The 21,325-nt window shown below is 45.3% G+C and overlaps 1 protein-coding gene across 1 annotated transcript in view; it reads left to right on the forward strand.

The window, feature by feature from the left end:
* The window catches only part of LAMC1 (laminin subunit gamma 1), a 67,444-nt gene that overhangs the window by 32,491 nt on the left and 13,628 nt on the right, over positions 1 to 21,325 (forward strand). The window contains exons 2-12 of the mRNA XM_041479560.1: positions 10,826 to 11,130; positions 13,098 to 13,228; positions 14,454 to 14,620; positions 15,504 to 15,692; positions 17,658 to 17,775; positions 17,882 to 17,980; positions 18,086 to 18,222; positions 19,068 to 19,190; positions 19,278 to 19,467; positions 19,662 to 19,774; positions 21,056 to 21,277. Of these exons, the coding sequence (XP_041335494.1) occupies positions 10,826 to 11,130; positions 13,098 to 13,228; positions 14,454 to 14,620; positions 15,504 to 15,692; positions 17,658 to 17,775; positions 17,882 to 17,980; positions 18,086 to 18,222; positions 19,068 to 19,190; positions 19,278 to 19,467; positions 19,662 to 19,774; positions 21,056 to 21,277 (1,794 nt within the window). The remainder of the gene's footprint in view (positions 1 to 10,825; positions 11,131 to 13,097; positions 13,229 to 14,453; positions 14,621 to 15,503; positions 15,693 to 17,657; positions 17,776 to 17,881; positions 17,981 to 18,085; positions 18,223 to 19,067; positions 19,191 to 19,277; positions 19,468 to 19,661; positions 19,775 to 21,055; positions 21,278 to 21,325) is intronic.

Here is a 21,325-nt window from a genome sequence, read left to right on the forward strand (position 1 = left end):
TTTTGGAGCCTGATGTGAAGCAGATCTTCATCTCTTCTAATCTGTCAATTAAATCAAGAGCTGCAGATCTTGCAGCTGGATGTATCAAGAAGTCTGGACTTAGCATTACCTTTAAAGGGTCAGCAGGGAGCATCCAATTTTATTCTCTTTGTTCATGATATTCCAAAATAATCTTACAGAATTGCTTCTGTCCCGTCATGCTAAGCCATGCTGCCTTCTTGAGTACTTGTGGTTTTTGGCTAAACTCTTTTCTCAGAAATAGCCACTGCATTAAGTAGTACTTTATCCTTCATGTGTCTCCAGATGGGATGTGTGGGTGAACATGAACTCACACACTTGTGTGTTGTGACTTCCACAAGCACTGACAGTGTGTACAAATTATTCTCCAGAGGCAAAGCTGAAGGCATATTCTGGCTGTTACGTGGGAATCAGGAACTGGAGTGCAGTTCCTTCTCTGCTTCAGTAAAAATTTGGAAGAGCTTTGCTTATAAATTCCCAAAACATATTTGAAACATAACTCAGTGGCAAGCTTTGTTTTGGAAATGACCTCGCTCCAGCAATGGTTTTGTCAAGTCTGTTTATCCCAATTTCTTCTGCAGCTTAATAGGCTGAGAAATAAAACCATTGTGTGTGGGTGGTTGAAAATGGGCTCTATGGATATTGCTGCAATTTGTGTTTCATAAATAATGGTAGCTTGTGCATAAGCCTGTAATTGACTGAAAATGCATTAAAAGTTAACATGAAGGCAGGTCAACTGCTGCTTAAAATCCATTGCTGGAGTCTCTTGGGAGGAGGGGAAGATGGAGAGGCAGGAGATACACAAACTGCAGCGTTAAACAGCATGATTCAAATGTGCGCAAAGTCAGTTTTCTTAAATGTTTACTGAAGAGGGCAAAACTTAAATACTTGAGAAAAGAAAGCTGTTGATTCTGTATCAGGCCAGGTGATGGATGCTCACAGCCACAGTATTATTCCCAAATAACAGTGCTGTTAATTATGGCCTATGTCTGAAAAAAATCCGGGGCTGGTGAGTGGGAGTTGGAAAGGCTGAAGGGAGAGTAAAACATCAAAATTCCAAAGAATTCAACATTCTGTGTGAAGAACATTTCTGGCCTCTCCATGGCTGTACAGCCAGCAGTATGTGAGTCAGTCTGGAGGGTCATGTTACTCCCAGAGCTGCTGAACTTGCTGCTGCTTAGAGCACTCATTGTATACAGACATATCACTTAATTTGTTCTTAATTAAGCTCAACAATATGAGCTGTGTGCTTTTGATATCTAATTCCGATAGGAGCAAAGCCAGGTGTTAGCTGTTGCAGGCTGTGAGCACATGTGGGTCAGGGGTGAGTGGGTAAAGTGCTGCCTTTTGACAGGGGGAAAGGCTTCAAAATGTTATTTAATAGAAATCAGTGGCTGATTATCATAAGTGATGGAGCCATTGAACTGGGTGGAGCAGCAGTGCTCCAGTGGGAGCTGGTGTGCCCACCTTCAGGAGGGCTGGGCCTGGAGCAGGGGCACCTCACCTACACATATGGGCACCATACAGAATAATCTTCATTCTGCCTTTGGTCAGGACACCTTTGGCTCTGATCATCTGGGTTTGTTGAACTTCTGAGACTGAAGCATCACATGCTTTGACTTTAGGTGTGCTGGTTGAAAGAGCAGGGGGAGGACATTGAGCTGCAGAAGGGTGAGGCTCCTGGGAGGGCATGCAGAAGGAAAACAGGCTCAGGAAAACCTGCTGACATTCCTGCACTAACAACATTCACAGAATGCTTTTTTTTTTCCTCCTCAGAAGCCAGTAAAATCTAGTTGTCCTTTAAAGAAATGGTTTCACAATTCTCACCAGATTATCTGATACTACATTTCTTGCAAGGTACTGCACTATAATCTAACAGACTTTTTTCTTTTTACAGGAAATCGTGTTTTTGCCAATTGGCTAAATACCATATTTAAAGAAGTTGTGACCTCAGTTTTCTTTAGCTATTTAAACTTTTGGAGTTTGAAAGTAGTTTTTAGTCTCTTTCTTCTCAGCTATTCTTCCACCCCCACATCTCCACCTGTGAAAAGGTGCAGTTGGAGCTGAACATCAGGAATACTCCTCCAACACCTCCTACTGTCACATTAAAATTTCTGAGGGGAAATTATTGAAATTATTTGCTCTTTAAGTTTTAGAAAAACTCTTAAATCTTTAAGAAAACTATGAGAATGACTTGAAAGTGGGTAAGACTTGTTGCTTTCTTGTGATTCCTTTGGAGGTGTGGTCTTACACAAGACACATTCATGAGAGATTCATTTCCTTGTTGCTGAGGATCAAGGATGGAAAGTGGCCAGTTCAGTGGAAAGCTTTTGCTGCATCTTCTGTGGCCTGCTGCTGCCACCAGCTCTGATCTTTGTGGGGCTGTGGTACTGGCAGTTGTTTTCTTCAGATTTTACTGGATGGTAGTTGTATCTCCAACATGAGAAAAACTCTTTAGAAAATGTAATCTTGCTTGGTCACCAAGGTCCCACAGTTTCATGGAATGGGTGGGAATTGTCAGTTTTCAAGGGCTGTTATTGCTGCATGCACTGTTGGTGTTGTCATTGGACTGTCAGTAATGAAAGGAAGGTAATAACTGCATTCTTCTGCCAAGAATAAAAGCAAAAGACGAGTTTTGTCTTTTCTGCGTACATAAATTTTTCTGGTTTTTTTTTTCTTCTTTTCTTGGGTAAAACTCCTGTTTTGTGAGAGTAAACTCCCACTTTCCTGTGTTCCTTCAGTTGTGGGAGTGACCTGTTTTCACCCATCCCTATTGTGTATGGGTTGTGGAGGAACTTCTGGACCTTTGATACAAGCAAATGAACTTTCCAAGGATCCCAACGCACAGTAACACCAACCCAGCTTGTTTTGGTTCTGATACTGGTGGCAGGAGGCGGCTTTGCAGTCCTGATACCTGAAAGAGATGGTGCCCTCCCCAAAATGGCCCATGGCATCTTTGATCATCTGTGATCTGCTGTGCTTGCCAAGCATAAAGGGCCTTTTTAAAACGAGCTTTTATCATTTGTGCTGAAAAAGGACTTTGAGGCTTCCTGCGCAGCTAGGATTTTTGTGTTGGACATGGGATCTTCCCAGTCCCCAGTGAATAAACACAGCTGGCTGTTTTGGGAAATGGACTTAACATCTTTGCATCAAAGCTGTACAAATAAGGCATCAAGCTGTACTGAATTAATGGATAAGGTTTTCTGACTTTTACACTGACTTAAAAGCGATCAAATAAAAAAATGCATTTTTCGCAAGGCTGCCTTCAGCCCAGAGCAGGGGGAAATAAGCCTCCCCTCTTTGGATACATGACTAAAACAAGCAGCCTCAATGACCTATCAATGTTGGATTATCATGCAATAATTTACTGGGCAGCCTTTTGCTGTCCAGAGCCGCCCACGCACAGGAGTCAATGGTGCCTTTGTTTGGGAACGCTGGAAGAATGCATGATCTAATGGGGTGGTGGGAGTTTGCCTTCATTCCAGCATGCTCCAGGCTGTGCTCATTCCCCCAGTGTCCCAAACACATTTCCTTCCTCTGTCCCCATCTTAGAACGGGCTCCCAGAAAAAACAATCCATGTTTGTGTCTCTGTCAGGCTTTTTTAAAACCCCAGCACCCGTCTGTGGAGCTCCACATGCCAGAATCTTTGGTTTGGTAGGGCATGGTTTGAGACTGTTAAAATCCTTCAGGCCTTTCTTCTTCATGATATATGCTCATAAATCTTGAGGCTCTTCAGGTGAGGGCAAGAAAATAAACCTAAGATTTATTATTACTAGTTTGTGTTCCTGTAAAGGCCACAGCTCAGAATGTGAGAACTGTTGTCTGTGCTTCTGCATGGAGTTATTTCCCTAGTGGAGTTCCTCAGAAAGTGGAAATCCTTTACTTTCCTTTTTCAAATGCTGGATATTCCATTTGCTTGGGCAGTACCAATGCTCTTATCTTCCTTCTCCCCTACAAATTTTCTCAGAAAGCTAGGCTGTAGTTGTAAAAGGACATTTGCTCTAGAACTTAAAAATTTTCTTGATTTTGGTCTATAAGTGTGTTTTTTTCATGTATATGTGATGCAAGCGATATAATTCAACACTTATGTGTCTTGCAGGCTGTTGTTGTTTAATGAAAGTACTTTATTCTGAAAGAACAAGTGTCTCCAAGCGTTTCTCACTCTCCTCCCCTCCTTATAAACTCTGTCCTGCTCTTGTTACCCATCTGCATGCTGAAAAATCCTATCTCATTCCCATTAGATGGGACAACTCATTCTCCTTAAATACTGCCCTGTCATTTGCTGCCCCTGTGATCCAGGGGGGAAGGCTCTGGCAGGGTTTCTAGCATGAGAGGCTGAACAAAATACTGAGATAGCTGAGAACTTGGAGTGGCCAGTTGGCTCAAGATGCAGGAATTGCTCTTGAAGAAGACCTTGTGAACTTGCTGGCCTCTGTCTGCTGGCATCCAGGTTTCTGTCCCCTGCAGGGAACACACTGCTTGTGTCAGGTTCTGGGATCTGTGTGTCTGGGAGAATTGGAGCCAGTCTGTTTTGCTCATGGCTGGTCCAGCATTGTGTTGGGTGCTAGGAGAGATGATGGTTCAAGAAGGGCAGAGCTGAGGCAGGAATAAGAGTGAGATGGAGCACATTTCGGTCTAGTAGCTGGGAAAGCTGGCATATCTTCCTGGGAAAGAGGTTCAAAGAAAAAGACATAAAGAAATGCCAATTATATTTGATTGCTCTCTGCCCTTCACTGCAAAATGGAAATGAAATCCAGTCAAAAAGTACTAAGTAGGCTCTATTTGTTACTGGGTTTGTTTTCAATTATTTTAACCTTTCCTAAGACATAGGTTGTCAGCAAGTACCTGTGTGAGAAAAGCTGCCTTGAAACAGGAGCCAACCAAAAGAGAAACAGTAAAGTTTAACCATTTCATTACTGCCCAGTGGATTTTCTAGAAAACAAATCTGCAAAGTGTAGTCTGCCCAATGCAGTCTTCTCAGGTGGATTATTTTTCCCCTCAGCAAAGCTCAGTGGCTGTATGCAGGAGAGGTAGCATCGATTCTTTCCATGTGCCAGTCCCATGTGCAGGGCACTCAAGTGGACCGATAATGAAGGAGGCTGAGTGTCCTCTGGGCTTATCTCACCCAGGCATCTGCTCACAATTCAACACTTGTAGTCATCGTGCCAGCTGGCGGGACAGTTTTCCTGGTGTAAATTATCCATCCGTTCTGAGGGGCCTGAATACAAGGAGGTCTTTTGTGTGTAGAACGAATTCCTAACTTCAGGGAAGAGGGAGGAGTTTCTGAAGATCTAAATGGCATTGGCTTATATGGGTTTTAGCGTGGCACATTTCCTGGTGGACCTTGGGATACTGAATTTGGCGATGACCCAGCTGAGGGAGGGCTGTAATTGCTGATGACAGCTGCCCAAGCCCAGCAGTGTGAGCAGGTTGTTCGGGGCAGTGTCCCCTGAATGAAACAGTGCTGAACATTTTCTGCTGCCTCTCTGGGCACAGGACTTGCTCATTCCTTTGAATCTGTAATTGCAATATTGTCTTGAAAGCTTGTATGTGTGCTTGCTTACAGTAGAGAAAAAGATTAAAGTGGTTTTTTTCGTCATCCTCAATTGTCAGAGGGAGCTGGTTATCATGTCATGTTGTCACTTGCTGGTGAACAGCTCCATGCCTCAGAAAAGATGCATTTTTTTAAATGTGTGGCTCATGATTTTGAGCTCTGGATACTTTAAACACACATCAGGTTGTACTTGTGAAGCACTGAGCTCATGGTCACTGATTCCAGCATCTGGAGTTCTTCCTGCAAAACAGATCTGTCACTTCTCAATACACACGGGGAAATACTACCTGACAGTTGACACTGTCAGACAGTTCTAAGCCAGACTGAGCTCCAAGTCAGTACTGGCTTCTAGGAAGAGGAGAACAATGTCTTTCTGTCTTCTGAACGTAATGTTTAAAAGTGCCTTTCACCTGGTTATTGCTGTCACCATTTCTTAGCGTAATATCTGTATATGTTTATTCAGCCCGGCAAGACATGAAAGCAACCTGGGCTGCTTATCTTTGCTAGAAAAAGTCTCTGCAGCCTCAAAGAACTGCCAGGCTGTTAAGCACAGTATTTATGTTCAGTGTGAACAGTGGGGAAACACATTTCTACACTGTGTCAGCTGGTCTTGGGTAAACTCCATTGTTCCAGCAGTATTTACCCAGCAAGGCACTGCACAGCCAGTCTCTGTGCATTAACTGCATTCCTCTTTAATGCCATTAACTGCACTGCTCAAGGAGTTACACTGCCAGCTGCCATAAATGCCTTTTTCATGTCGGTTGCTCAGTTGGGAGGGGTTTGAATGCATTTTCTTGGCCTGCCACATAAAACTGGAGATGAGAAAGGGAGGGTCCTTGCCATTTAGCAGAAGGGGTTCCCAGGGATAATGTTTTCATGCTGCCCAGGGTGCAGTTGGCATGTGCTGTGCCTTTAGCTGAGCTGGGGCTTTCACAAGGAGCAGTAGGAGACCTTGTCAGGAAACAGGGATCATAATTCAGTTATAGTGGAGATTGAAAAAAGTAGTTATTTTCTGGGGCAAGCAGCCTGTGACCCAGCCTTTCATCTAGGGCAGAAAGTTGTGTGTGTGAGTGAAAGCACATGCTCAGCCCCCTCATCATTCCCAGGATTCTTTTGAAGCATTTCCTCCCCATCTTGATGAAGCCTGAACACCAGGGGTTTTGCCTCACACCAGAGGAATGCAGTACTAGTAGAAAACTAACCACCCCAATTCAAAAGAGCAGGGTATTCCTGACAATTCAGCTGACACTGTTTGATGAAGTGACTTTCATTGTTGTCTCTGGCTTATTTTTTATACCCTCTTGACTTAAGGAATGGCTGCTCTTGCCTGATGTTTTCCTATTTTCACTTGTCATTAAAGTTGCCCAAAGAAATCCCACCAGGGCTGACTTTCAGCATTATATTTTGCTTTATCTTACCATGTGTGCTCTCTCATTAAGCTGATGACACTTTTACTAGTGATGAAACTATGATAGTAGTTGTGGTTTTTAGTTGCTCTCCATCCAAGATGTTGGTGAAGTTCTGGGATAGGCTGCCAAGTTGCAGGTCAGCACACTGGGGTATTCCTGCAGAAGAAGGAGGAAGTATTTGCTTCCTGGGCCCCTTGCCTTTTACCTGGAAAAGGTGTGAAATGTATCCTGAGTTTGTTTACCGTGGACCTGAAAAAGATGTTTGTGTGTCTCCAGCCTATTGTCTTGTGTCTGTCATGAGTTCCTGCATGTGCACTTTGTTCCTACCTCAATATTTTGCCTTCAGTGAGGCAAAGAGAAGAAGTACATGTAGTAAGAGAAACAGGAAAGTTGGGAGGGTCTGATTTGTACACAGGATGCCTGCTTCTTACCTTTATTGCAGTTCATGAGAAAAACACTCCAAGTACACAGGAACAAGATTCATCTCTTGTATCGGGCAGGAAGAGGAGAGAATGCCTAAGCTAAGTAGTACCGAGTGTTGATCCTTTGGAAGAAAGCAGTTTGGCATTAAATGGTGGTGCTTGCTTCTCACTTGTCTTCTGTGTGTAAGAACATCTCATTAAATAATCAACCTCAAACCAACAGTGAGCTGCTACTGAGCAAGGGCCATGACTGTGAATGTCTGGCTTCCAGTCTTGTGCTTAGGTCATCCATGATCCATGCACACATGATATAAATAGGAAAGGGTATTTTGTAGGAAGTATCACCGGGCTTGTATCTGTATAATGTCCCAGCTGTCCTGTATGTCACACACAGACAATACTATTTGGTGGGTAGTTTAAACACCAGATTGGTCTTTTTCTATTCTTGGGTGTCATGGTTTGATACTGGCCAAATGCCAGATATCCACAAAGTTCACTTACTTTTGTTACAGCTGAGCAGAGGAGAGGGGAAAAAATTAACAAAGGGATCATGAGTTGAGATAAGGACTGGGAGAAAACACTTTAAGGGCAATAGTTACAAAAAAGTTACAAAGTAAATTTATTATTAACAGAGTGAGAGGAGGATGATGAGAGATAAAAGAAGCCTTTAAAGCACCTGTTTTCCCCCAGACCCTCCTTCTTTCCTACCAACAGTGCAGGAAGACAGGGCATGGGTGTTTTAGTCAGTTTGTCATTTGAGATCTTTTTGTTTTCACTCAGGAAGAGGAGTCTTTTCTCTGCTATGCCGTGAGGTCCCTCCCATGGGCAAATAGTTGTCCCAAAACTGTTGTGGCAATGGGTCATTTGTCCACAGGGTGCAGTCTTTTAAGGATAGGTTGCTCTAGTTTGGAATCAAGGGCTTTTTCTCTCTATCTCTGGAAGCAAAGGCCCTCTCTTTCTCTAGTCGATCTCCCGCTAGATCACAACTTTCCCTGCCATCACTTTTCCCATGGGCTGCAAGTGGATCTCTGCATCCCCTGTGGACTTCAGGCATTCCAAAGGGACAGTTTGTTTCACCATGGTCCTCACCGCGGCCTGCAGAGGAATCTCAGCTCTGATGCTTGAAGCACCTTCTCCCCTATTTATTTCCCACTGATCTTGGTGTCACCGTGTTGTTTTCCCTCACATGTCCTCACTTCCTCCTCTTCTCTGAGTAGAAGAAAAACTGCTGCTTGTAGGTACCATTGTCAACAAGTTCCACTGATTCAAAGATTGTTATAAGATCTCGCAGTGCCAAGAAGTTGATCTTGTCTAGGTTGATCTTGTCTAGATCTTGCCGGGGAGTTGCTCGCCGTGTTTTCACTGCTGGCCATGCAGCCCCATTGCCATTGTGCAGGCAGTGGTGGCTGCTGTGGCTCTGTTTAAGGCCTCTCTGTCACCGGGAGGAGCAGCTGCCACCCCTGCCCTTCTGCCTGCAGCACGGCTGGCTGGGGGTGGCCAGGCAGGCAGGGCTCGTGTGGGCTGCCCCGAGACGGCGTTGGCTGTGGTGCATTGCCACGGGCCACGCCAGGGCTGGCCCCCAGCAATGGCACTTTGCCAGCCCTGGAAAAAAAAAACTGTGTTGGTGCTGTTTTGATTTTCTTCTTCAATATGTCATCACAGAGGCATTACCAACCTCTCTGACTGGGCCACCAGCATGTCCATCTCCAGAGCCATCAGAGATTGGCTCTCTCTTGGACATGGTGGAAGCTTCTAGCAGCTTCTCACAGGAGCTACCCCTGTGGGCCCCCTTGCTACCAAAAACCAGGCTGTGCCAAACTAACGCATTGGGGGATATAATTTTTCAGGTGCTGTATGTCTTGATTTTTACTTTATTTTTCTCAGGTGTCCTGGTTTCTGGACCCTTTGCTGTGCTTTTCCTGCTCCTTTGGCTCCTCCCTTGTGCCATACAGGCTTTGGGTGTGACTTGCCTAATGCAGGCTGGCCCCTGGCCTAATCACTGGGGGCCTGCAGGGCAGCTCCGTGGTTCGTGACCTAATTCATGGCTGTCGGGTTGTGCGTGTGCTCTTTGAGGACACTCTGTTCTTGGTCCATGGTGCCTCTGCTCTGCTCTCACGTGTGAAGGAGGTGAACACTTCAGCAAGTGCCAAGCCTTATGTTAAAATTTAACATGGTACAGTTCATTCATTTTACGAGTTGAGGTTAAATCTGTGTGACTTTTGCAGGTTGAAAAAACCTGTTTCTCAATCAGCTGAAACTCTTCTAGTAGCTTTTTTTTTTTTTTTTTTTATCAGCAAAAGAACCAGTGATGGCTGCAAGTTCTGCTTAGAGCACTGTTTTTCTTGGAAGTGGTGGGAGCATAAAAAGAGCATGGCAGGGACTAAACACCCGAGGTTTTATTCCAAACAAACTCAACGTTGTTTTAGCAAGCTCCCTACATGCTCCAGGATGTCCTAATTGTACACAGTCTGCTTGCTGAAGTGGAGCAAGAACAGCTGGTACACAGCTGTAGGCCTCCTCCTGGGAACCCTTGGCCAGTGTGGATAACAGACGAAGGTGGCTGAAGAGTGTTGTGGTCCTTTTCTTCTAATGGGTTCTCTCAGGGATGTGACTCCCCTGGGCAGCTGGTTTATGTTCCTGGGGGTAGATGCTCAAGTTACTGGAGAAGAATCATGAGAGAGTATGATGTGCTGATTGCCACAGACCAGTTAGGAGGGGAACAGAGGGCAAGGAGGTGGATTTTCTTTCATTTTTCTAGGAGATGGAGAACATGGGTAGCTTGGAAATCATTGCACTCTGAGCTGAAAAATGCCTTGGTGACTTTAGTCAGGTGGTGTGGGAAACTTAAACCTCATTTTGTTTTTCCCAGGGAATGAGTAGAAGAGGCTGTAGTTGGTAGGTTCAATGCTGGAGGAAGTGCTTTGTGAGCTGTAAAAAGAGATTAAGGTATTGTCTATGTAGGGAGGAAGCAGAGGTACAAGCCAGTGTGACTTACTCTTCTCTGGTTAATACTGTTTCTCCCATGCGTATATTTGGGAGAAATATCATCAAGTGTCATTATTAACTTGGGCCTAGCTTAAGTACACACAAACTACTCATGGGTCTCATGTAGTCTGTCATCTGTTAGGGATGTATGTGGAAGAGAATTGCAGCTTCTGAAATGTGTTTGGTTGCACAGAAGCTTGTAGGTCTCTATCTATCTGTTCAGCCTGCCCTCAGTCTGCTTTCACAGTTACTTCACCTTGTCTTTGCTTAGAGATACAATACCAGACTGGAAGAGATACTTCTGGTGTTGCTGGACACGCTCATCTTTCTGCATAATGCTGGGAGATGTTTCTCCAGAGAGAGAAATGCAGCGCAGCTCTTTCCATTCTTTCTCAGTTTTGAGTCTTTCTCACAGGTGTGTCCTCTTCCCCCACAGGAAAAGCCTTTGACATCACGTACGTGCGCCTCAAGTTCCACACCAGCCGGCCCGAGAGCTTTGCCATCTACAAGCGCACGAAGGAGGACGGCCCGTGGGTGCCCTACCAGTACTACAGTGGGTCCTGTGAGAGCACCTACCACAAAATCAACCGTGGCTTCATCCGCACCGGGGAGGACGAGCAGCAGGCGCTCTGCACCGATGAGTTCAGCGACATCTCGCCTCTCACCGGGGGCAATGTGGCCTTCTCAACGCTGGAGGGACGTCCCAGTGCCTACAACTTTGACAACAGCCCTGTGCTGCAGGTATGTGAGCAGGACTGTGTCGGTCAGCTGGTCTGAGTTGTGTCTTCTGTTGAGTCACTGTTCATGGTGGCTTTGTGCCGACTGGGCTGCACTACAGCCCTTACTCATAGTGAAAGGCCCTTGCACAGCTGAGCTGGGGTGGAAAATCCACAGAGACACTTTTGAAGGAGGAGTTGAACTCTTGAGTCCGTTGATAGCAAGTTTATGGTACAAAAAAGCAAACCCGGTGGCATTAAGGGTGATTTGTCAGTAGGCATCATGGAAGTCTTCAGAGAATGAATGTAAATCTCTGCCAACTTAGAAAGCAGCTGTGGACATTCTGCTGTTGTTTCACATACAAGGACACAGAGAAGATAAAGTCTCAGTCCAGTTAATATTTAAGGTATCTGCATATATAGTTCAAACAGAAAAAAGTAAGAAATATAAGATTATTCTAAATACATAAAGCATTACAGGAATCCCTACCCTGTTCTCTTACATGTATGTTGAAGCAGAGGAGTTTGATTTTATCCCTGTTATTTTTGTCTTACAAGTGGCTTGGCAAGGGGTTTTGGCAGGGTTTTTTTGTTGTTGAACATTCTTGAATGTTTTTTTTTGCATTCACAGGAGTGGTTGGGCAGTGGTCAGGAGTATACTAGAGCACCAGTTTATCTGATTTACTTGCCAGTTTTTGTGTTCTGCTTGATGACTTCTCCAGTTTATATTGCAACAAGGAGCTAAACCTGTGGGGTTTGCCTCACTGGGGCTTGTTGTCTTCCTTTCGGAGCTGTAATTACCTTCACTTCCCTTTGCTCTTAAAGTAGCAGGAGTAGTCTGAGACAGACACCCAGCAGGCTCAGGGCTTGCCTGTTTCCCATTCCCAGGCAGGAGAGCAGAATCTGGTGGGGTTGCTTCTGCAAACTAAAATGAAATGAAAAAATAAGATTAATGGGAAAGGAGAAAGAACTTCTGAAGTGGAAAAGATCCAGTTTGGCCACCTTATTGGTGTAGCCAACCCTTACAGAAAACCATGTCTTATAGTTAAGGTGAATAAGGAGATTTCAAGTTAGCAATTGTGTAATTTTCTGGTAAGTGTCTCTATGTAAGGAATAGAGATCTGACTACCAGTTTCCTAAAATACATACCAACCCCTGGTGTTGCTTTTTAGAACTGAAGTAAATGTGTATATTGTGATTGGTATTTCCATGTGTTTACATCAGTGTTTGTAATTCAGTAAATAAACACTATGTTACTGGCTGAGCAGTGACACAGGTGCTGCACAGTTGTACATACAGGGTTGTTTCTTTGTGTTCTTTTGTATGGTGTTTGAAGGAAAACAGCTTTGTAGAGGGTATAATAAAACCAAGGAGGTGCCAGTGTCAGTGGCTGGTGGAATGTGATATGAAATTTGGCAACAGGCTCTGTGCTGGCTGCTGCTGCATGAAGGCAGGGCAGTGTGTTACAGACACTGTGTAAATATTATTAAAAACTCTTGTGTTTCAAGTCAGATCTGTCTGTTTTTCTTCCTTAGCCTCCCCCAGCCTCACTCATTTGTCTGTCTGTATCTTTTAGTCTGGTGCAATATGCCTGCAGACAAATGTACCCTAAAGCTTTTCCCATTGGTGCTGCATGGCTGTGCAGGAAAACTGCAGCCAGACAGATACGTACAATTAGCAAGCTGGCATAATTGCCTGCCCTGCACTTTTTGCTGGAGAGGTTATTCGGTGCTTCCCAGCTGAAAGCAGTCAGGATGTGAAGAGGCATTGGAAAGGGTCTCCAGAGAGGAGAAAGGGTTAGGAAAACCCATTTGAACTAAGAGGATGTGGCATAAGGCTTCTGGGGCAGGAGCATGTGAGCTCCTGAGGTGCAAAGGGGAAAACAATGAGGAAGGACCCAGCTGCTGAGGAATGACTTTAATAGAACTGCTAATGGCTGTACTCTCTCAAGGGAAAGGGTGTTTCATCTGATGGGATTTCTGTCTGCTCTAGGAATGGGTGACAGCTACAGATATTAGAGTGACCCTCAACCGTCTGAACACATTTGGAGATGAAGTTTTCAATGACCCAAAAGTTCTCAAGTCTTACTACTATGCAATTTCTGATTTTGCTGTGGGTGGTAGGTGAGTAGACAATAAAACTCTGTTCTTACTAAAGTTTTTGGTTAGTTTTACTAGACTCCTTTAAAAATACTAATATAGGCAAATAATAAAAAGAATTAACTAAAATGAAAAACAAAAGAAGAAATTTTTTTCTGCTCTGTGGTATGTGTGGTTTTTAATGTGTTTTTAAATTATTCTCTCCTGTGCCCGCACTCTCAAATAACAGTAAGTAGAAAATCTCTGTCTCTACTTCACTTATATTGAAGAAGCTATCTCCTTTGGAGGTCTGAAACATGGTACAACATGATTGTGGTTGTCCATTCCTTTTGCCAAAGTCTGTTATGGAATGTTTTAACCTTAAGTAGTTGATGATAAAATGTTTTACTAAACAGACATGAGACCGCTGCAGGGTTTTGGACTGTTTGCGTATGGCGGTCCTAAGACTGGGATTTGGCCACATGGGGATTTGTATTGGCTGCACCAGCAGTCTGGAAGTCCCTGGGCTTCTGTATTAGTCCCCTTCGTGCTATTTAACTTCCTACTGATACCGCAATAGCCCACACTCAGTGAACATACAGTGTTCTAGGCTCTCACAGGAGAGAAGATGTGGAAAATGTACTAACATAAAGTCAGCTAAATCTTTGCTTCTCCTGCTCAGGTTAGTCTGAAGACTGCAAAGGAGTTAGTTAATTTTCTTCCCTTTGTTTCTATGAAACAAAGAGCCTACCTCTTTGTTTCATAGAACGGTTTGGTTTGGAAGGGACCGTCGGAGGTTATCCAACCCCCATCCTGGGCAGGGACACCTTCCACTATCCCAGGTTGCTCCAAGCCCTGTCCAGCCTGGCCTTGGACACTTCTGGGATGGGGCAGTCACAGCTTCTCTTAGAAGCCTGTACCAGTGTCCCACCACCCTCATTGATTTCTTATGTCCAGTCTAAATTAAAATTTTAAAGATGTTTCAAATTACTACTACACCCCTTGTCCCATCACTACAGGCCCCGATAAAAAGTTTCTCTGTCTTGTAAACCCCTTTTAGATATTAGAAGGTCTCCATAAGGTATCCATGAAGCTCCCTCTTCTCCAGGCTGAATGACAGCAGTTTTGTTCTCGATTTTGTTGTAATCATTTACCTTCCAATTTCTCTCATCTCAGATTTTGAGATCTGGGCCCTGTTTTTTGGTGTTGCTTTGCTAGTGACCTGGAGCCCTGGAGTTTCAATACCTGTTCCTTATCTCTCCTGAACCAGATGCAAGTGCAACGGGCACGCGAGTGAGTGTGTGAAGAATGAGCTTGGGAAGCTGGTCTGCAACTGCAAGCACAACACCTTCGGGGTGGACTGTGAGAAGTGCCTTCCTTTCTTCAACGACCGCCCGTGGAGGAGAGCGACCGCCGAGAGCGCCAACGAGTGCCTGCGTATGTGTGGGGACAGCCTGTCTGGGCCAGGGTCCCTGCCTCTGCCGGCAGCCACAAGCTGGCCCTGCCTTCTTTTAACTTCAGTCACAGCCAGCATTAAGCACAGTTTGTGGGACTCTTGGTCATTCCACTCCTGTCCTGTAGGAGCTTTCTGGTAGATCCCTAGGAATGGGCGTCTCCTTTCTGGAGAAGGATGGGAACTACCCATCTTTCCTAAAAAAAGAGGTGTTCTGCAAAAATGTACAGGCTTGTACTTTATCAGACCCATGGGGAAAATATCTGTTTACTATGCTGGAGTACAACTGGCCTTTTTGTGTTTGGGTTATTGGTTTTTACAGTTACTTGTTGATTATTTAGCCTAATTTCCGGACCACAAATGCAGATCTCTGTCACAGAACACCAATTTGCTTGGTGTTTTGTCCCAGACCACAGCTCCTGGTAGTTTACTTTATGGGGAAGCTTTTTCAGACAGAAAAGTTTTCTTCCTGTCTGACCTCTGTGTGTCTAGATAGGTTCCAGCTGTTTGTGGCTTCCCTCAATGGGGTGGTGAAATTGGGATGTCCTGCTGTCTAGGGATTTGCAGTCCAGGGTACAAGCTCTCATTACAGCACGGAGTAGCCTCATGTTACCTTTTCATGCTTGTTTGGATGACAGGGATCGGTAGTCCTGTGTGGGAGGACAATATTTTGGCAGCCTGATGTTGAAAGAAGCGTGGTAGAAAGTGCTGGTTTTCTTTTGGGCATTGATGAGCATGGTCTCAAGTTTGTTTCAGGTCCCAGAGTGGTTGAAAGCTCCTTCCCCAACTCATCTACAGCTGAACCGTGCAGGGTGGGGTTTGTGCTGCGGGGACAGGCTGGTCACTGACGGTGCCGTGTCTTTGCAGCGTGCGACTGCAACGGGCGGTCCCAGGAGTGCTACTTTGACCCCGAGCTGTACCGTGCCACGGGCCACGGCGGCCACTGCACCGCCTGTGCCGGCAACACCGCCGGGCCCCGCTGCGAGCGCTGCCGCGACAGCTTCTACCGCCTGGCCAGCGACCAGGACTGCCTGCCCTGCAGCTGCAACCCCGTCGGTGAGCGCTGCTGCGAGCACGGCTGCTTGCACACTTCCACGCACAAAACCCACCTCTTCTTTCCGTCATGCAGCTCATTGCCAGCTCCGGGGTAAAAAGAGGGAGGGGAGGGGTTGTTTGGGTTTCTTTTCTTTTTTTCCGTGTAGGAAATGTTTATTGGGTTGTATTTTGGTTTAAGTTATCCTTGGATCTAAATGGAGTGAGGGTGATAGGGGCAGATAGGTCACCTCTGCGGCACTTACTCCTTTGAATGTATTCTGAAATAGATTTTTTTTTTCCCCACTGTGTATGTGTTACCCTGGATGCTCCCAGTACTAAAGAACTCATTTAAATTCTTAATAACCAAGATGATGTGAGTGGGTATTTCTGGAAGTTGTTCATGCTGAGAAATTGTAGTGAACTTTAGCTGCTGCATCAGTTTCTCCTACCGAGTATCCAAGCACTATAAATACAAACCAGTGAAACATTAAACACAAAAGGGGGTGGGGTGAGATAAAACAAAGTAAACTCAAAATCTGTAGTTAAACTCCTCTTAAAAAAATGGGGACGGGGGTAATTCTGGCAGGAGAATAACTCTTTTGTTGTGAAGGGAACCACTTAACCTGTAAGGAGTGATCCCATCACTACACCAGCCCACAGCAAGTAAGGTGGAAGGAAGGAAAAGGCTAACACATAGTAAGATATGATGTGAGGTTTCAAAAGAGTAGCTGACATAAGTAATTGCTTGCAGCATGCCCTAAAAGCAGCCAGGGAGAGGTCTGCCAGGGTGCATCTCCTATCTAATTTTGTCAAGGAGTCATTCAGTTATGAAATTTTTGACCAATAAAGGCCCTTTCTTCTGACGGCTTTCCTGGATCTTTGTGTTAGACCTTATTTTAAGAGGGGTGTGGGTTGGTGTGAGCTGAGATGGTTGAAAAGATGCAGGGAGGTGACTTCTCAGGTCTTTAAGGACAGCTTTCAAAGGCTTTTATAACTTAGCCATTAGCTTGTGTGCCATGACGCACTGACACCCAGGGTGTATTTCAGTCTTCTGGATATGTTTGGATTGGTATTTTTTGTCAAGTACTCTTTTTTCCTAAATAATCCTAAGTGGGAGTGCAAAGGGGATTTGAACTTTGGCTGTATATGGTAAAGGTTTTGTGAATTCTTCTGTCCTGCCCAGCCTAATCATCTTGTAACTCTTCACTTTGCTGTAATCTTCTCGTGTGGATTGAAGTGGAAACAAGCAACTATTTCTGTATATGAAAATATTTTTCTCCTGCTAGTTAACTCTTACAGTGCTGGCAGCTCCGAGGCTGGCAGCTACATGGATGCTTGGGAGAAAGCATTTTGTCCACTATGGATTAAAGAAACCTGCTACTGCTTTTTGTGCAAGACCACTTGAATGGAGCAGTACTGAGGAAGGCATCCTTCCAAAAATGAGGGTTTTGCTCATGAGTTTACTAGGATTCATAGTGGCACATGCAGCCTTGTTCCATCAAGGTAGTTTAGTCTTTAAATGCAACTTAGGAATCAAGGAAAGAAATTGGAGTGTGAAAGGGAGAGGTCAGGGAAAAGTGAGATGCTTATTAGGGGGAACACAAGGGATTCAGGGAATAAAATCTTGGAAATTACATATTGCAGAGTGAAACAGATGTGGAATTGGAGACATGCAAATGTAGCACTGAGGATGAAGCAGGAGAAGGCAATTTGAAGTTAAAATTATATTTTGTATATAAAAAGGTTGGTTGGTAGGAGTAAAAAGGCTGAATATCATTTGGGAAGACTAGATAAGAGTTCATCTGTCTAGAGCTACCAAAGGGGAAATCCCTGTGAACTAGAGGCAGTCTTTAGGTAGCTGTCACTCATCAGCTTGAGGCTGTGCTTCCTCCTTTCTTCTTCCTATTTCTTGGCTGTTTTGTAAAGTTCGAGTAGCTGATGGAGCCATATGTGTGTGCTGAGGTGCCTGTCCCTGCTGTCCCACAGGCTCCCTCAGCACACAGTGTGACAGCTACGGCCAGTGCAGCTGCAAGCCTGGTGTGATGGGGGACAAGTGTGACCGGTGCCAGCCAGGGTTCCACTCCCTCTCCGAAGCTGGGTGCAGGTAAGGAGGATTGCAGCTCTCTGAAAGGAAAACTAGGCTTTTTTTAAAGCTTTCTCTATGTGGCTCTTACTGAACTAACTTACTAACCTCTCTCCTGACTCCCCAGGCCCTGTACTTGCAATGCTGCTGGCAGTACAGGGGAGTGCAACGTCGAGACAGGGCGGTGTGCGTGCAAGGACAACGTGGAAGGATTCCACTGTGAGAGGTGACTTTCTCTTCCCATGGCTTTGTTTCAAGAATGAAAAACATTTGAGCGAGGACCTGGGGTTAAGCATCAGGGAAATTAATTCTCTTTCCTTTGCATCTTCAGATGCAAACCTGGATTTTTCCATCTGGAGTCCTCCAATCCAAGAGGCTGTACCCCCTGCTTCTGTTTTGGACACTCTTCAGTCTGCACCAGTGCTGTGGGCTACAGTATCTATAGCATCACCTCCAACTTCGAGTTTGGTAAAATTGAGCTTTCCTTTGTATCTCAGGTTGAGCAGTAGACTCAAGTCAGAAGCTGTAAAAAACCCCAACTCCTCCTTTTCTGTGCAAGACCACAAACCTTGGGCAGGCAGGTCTAGGATCCTTCTTTTGGAAGTGCTGAAGCTTCCATGTTTGCAGCTTGTTTGTTCAGATGGGGAGGCATGAATTCACAGCTCTGGCTTCAGGCACACATTTATTGTACACCGTGCAGGTGCAAGTGGGAATTGCAAACAGAAGCCTTTTATAGCCTGAGAGGTGTGCTGACAAAGCAGAGTTTCCTCAGTTCTAGAACCAAGTCAGGACTTTCTGATTGAGAGGATCAAAATCACTTTAGATTTGGGGTCTGAATGGCTCTGGATAAAACACAGTTGTGTTTCCAATGAGTCTGTAAGCCCAGGAAAAATCAGTTTCTTTCATGCAGTCAGTTTCATGTGTATGCATGTTTTCATGCTGCGTAGTCTGAAAATAACATATTTTTAATTAAAATTCTAGTGGAGAACAGTTCATACAAAGGCTGCAGCTCTCAACAAATCATAGGGGCCTACAGGTTTTTCTGTCTCTGCTTAAGCTCTTTAGAAAAGAAGGTTTTGGACAAGTAATCATCAGAGGGTTTAAAGTTCAGAGGTTTCAAGTCAGCACTTGAGTCAGGGGCTTAAATTGGAAAGATGGTGTTTACTGACTAAATTCTTCTGCACAGCTGCTTTCTGCAGCCTGTCAGTGCCCATGCACATTAGATTAGCTAAGACACGAGCAACGTGATGCAAGAAGTGTGCGCGAATCTCCATCTTCCATGGGTGTTAATTCTTGCCCATCTGATTCTTCAGGAGAGGATGAGTGGCGTGCTGAGCAGCGTGATGGCTCAGAAGTCTTGCTGCAGTGGAGTGCCGAGAGCCAGGATATCTCCGTTATCTCTGACACCTACTTCCCCATGTACTTCGTTGCACCACGTAGGTCATTCCAAAAGCATGGCTTTCTGTGCTGCTTGTGCCCTTTGTGTTCTGTCCCCTAACTCTAAGGATTTCTTCCCCTTTCAGGCAAGTTCTTGGGCAACCAGGTTTTGAGTTACGGGCAAAACCTGACCTTCTCCTTCCGTGTGGACAGGCGGGACACACGCCTCTCTGCAGAGGACCTGGTGCTGGAAGGGGCTGGGCTGAGAGTGTCCGTGCCTCTCATTGCCCAGGGCAACTCCTACCCCAGTGAGAATGTGCAGACCTACACCTTCAGGTACAGTGGGAGCAGCTGTCACCTGGCCTGGGCTGCCTTTGGCCTCTGAGCCCTTGAGGAAACAGAGATCAGTAGGTTTAAACTTATGTGGGTGATGTTGCAATAGCACAGTGCTGTTGCAAAGGGAGCTTTTGAGAAGGTGCAGCTGTTAGCAGCTGAAAGCTGTGCTGATGATGCTTGGCTCTTCTCCCCAGGCTCCATGAGGCTGCAGATTACCCGTGGAGGCCTGCCCTTACGGCATTTGAATTCCAAAAGCTTCTCCACAACTTGACTTCCATCAAGATCCGTGGGACATACAGTGAGAGAAGTAAGTTGCTGAGCAGAACGTCACAGAAGAGGGGGCAAACTCATTTGTTTAGTGCTTGAGTTGCTTCATTGTAGGGCCCAGCCATAAAGAGCTGTGGCAGCTTATTTGGCAAAGCTTGTGCCAATGGCTTTTCACCTGGCTTTCCTTTGTAGTGTCTTCTCCCAGGCCTCCTGAAGAGGATATGGAAAAGAAAAGTGTTGTCTTCGAATGTCTGAAAGCTAAACACTTAGCAAATGCTGATTCCTTGCTGTAGATATGGGAATTTTTCTTTGTTTAATAGCCACTATCCTCCAGTTGGTAAAAATACATAGTACAGAGTACTGAAGGAGGATGTAGGAGGTCTATAGCACTTGGCTTTAAGTTTTGCTGCACTGGAAATGGTTACATCCCCCCTCTTTCTGGGCCTTGCCTTGACATGACAAATGGGAAGGACAAGGTCTAAAGTGCTGCCTGTGCAGAACCTGAGTGAAAGTTCCTCATAATGAAGATTTATAAAAATGGGCATGAATTAGAAGCAAAAACAGATCCTTAGTTATTGCTGTGTGATGAAGAATTTTTGCAGAAAGATGCAAAGGATGAATTTGCATTTGGGAAAGGTGGAAAAACTGCAAGTGTTTTCAGAGGTGTGGCCCATAATGAAGAATGTGGGGTTGTGAAATGGAGGGGATGAAAGTGTGGAGCAAACCATCCCTGAGTGCTATAGCCACTGCTGATATGTAGGAGCTGAGGTTCTGCTCAGTGCACTGGGGCTGCTGCAGTGGTGTAAGTTAAAAGTCAACTATGTTGTGTCTGGGCTCTGTTTTGCTCCAGGGAAGGGGTTGGGAGTAGAGGAGGGAAATGCTGAAATGCCAGAGGAAGGAATGGCTTGAGAGGAAGAGTTGAAGAGTTTGTCCTGAGGCGTGGTTTGCAGACGGTGTATTAAAATTGCTAGAGACATGGTCTGTTCTGGCTTGAAAGCCAGGAATTGGTTTTGGTATTTGATTTGGAAATGGAAACCATACACACGTAAAATATAACTTAATTTTAATTGACTGTACTTGCTGTTCTCAGATTCTCCTCTATATTGTCGTTCTCAGCTTTCCTACCCTGCATGCTCCCCTTGGTGAGCTCTAGTGCATCTTTGCTCATCTCTCTAAGCCTTCCTGGAGGGTTTTGCATCTTGATTCATCTTACCAACTGCAAGCACCCCCTGTCTGCCCCTCATACCGTTCAGCTGTGTTTGGGGAAGCTGTGATGATAGCCTTTGTGGTTACAGAGGGTTTGCCCCTTGGTGCTTTCTAGGTGCCGGTCACCTGGATGATGTCACCATCACAAGTGCTCGCCCCGGACCCGGTGTGCCTGTGGCCTGGGTGGAGAGCTGCTCGTGTCCAGTGGGGTACGAGGGGCAGTTCTGTGAGCGCTGCACCTCTGGGTACCGCCGAGAGACCCCAAGCCTTGGGCCCTACAGCCCCTGCGTGCCCTGCACGTGCAACGGGCACAGCGAGACGTGTGATCCCGAGACGGGTAAGAGAGAAACAGGGAGCAGCAAGAGGCTGGTTCTTCTGTTCTGGA

The sequence above is a fragment of the Pyrgilauda ruficollis genome, unplaced genomic scaffold (assembly GCF_017590135.1).
Source record: "Pyrgilauda ruficollis isolate IOZ18807 unplaced genomic scaffold, ASM1759013v1 scaffold49, whole genome shotgun sequence".
Classification (NCBI taxonomy): domain Eukaryota; kingdom Metazoa; phylum Chordata; class Aves; order Passeriformes; family Passeridae; genus Pyrgilauda; species Pyrgilauda ruficollis.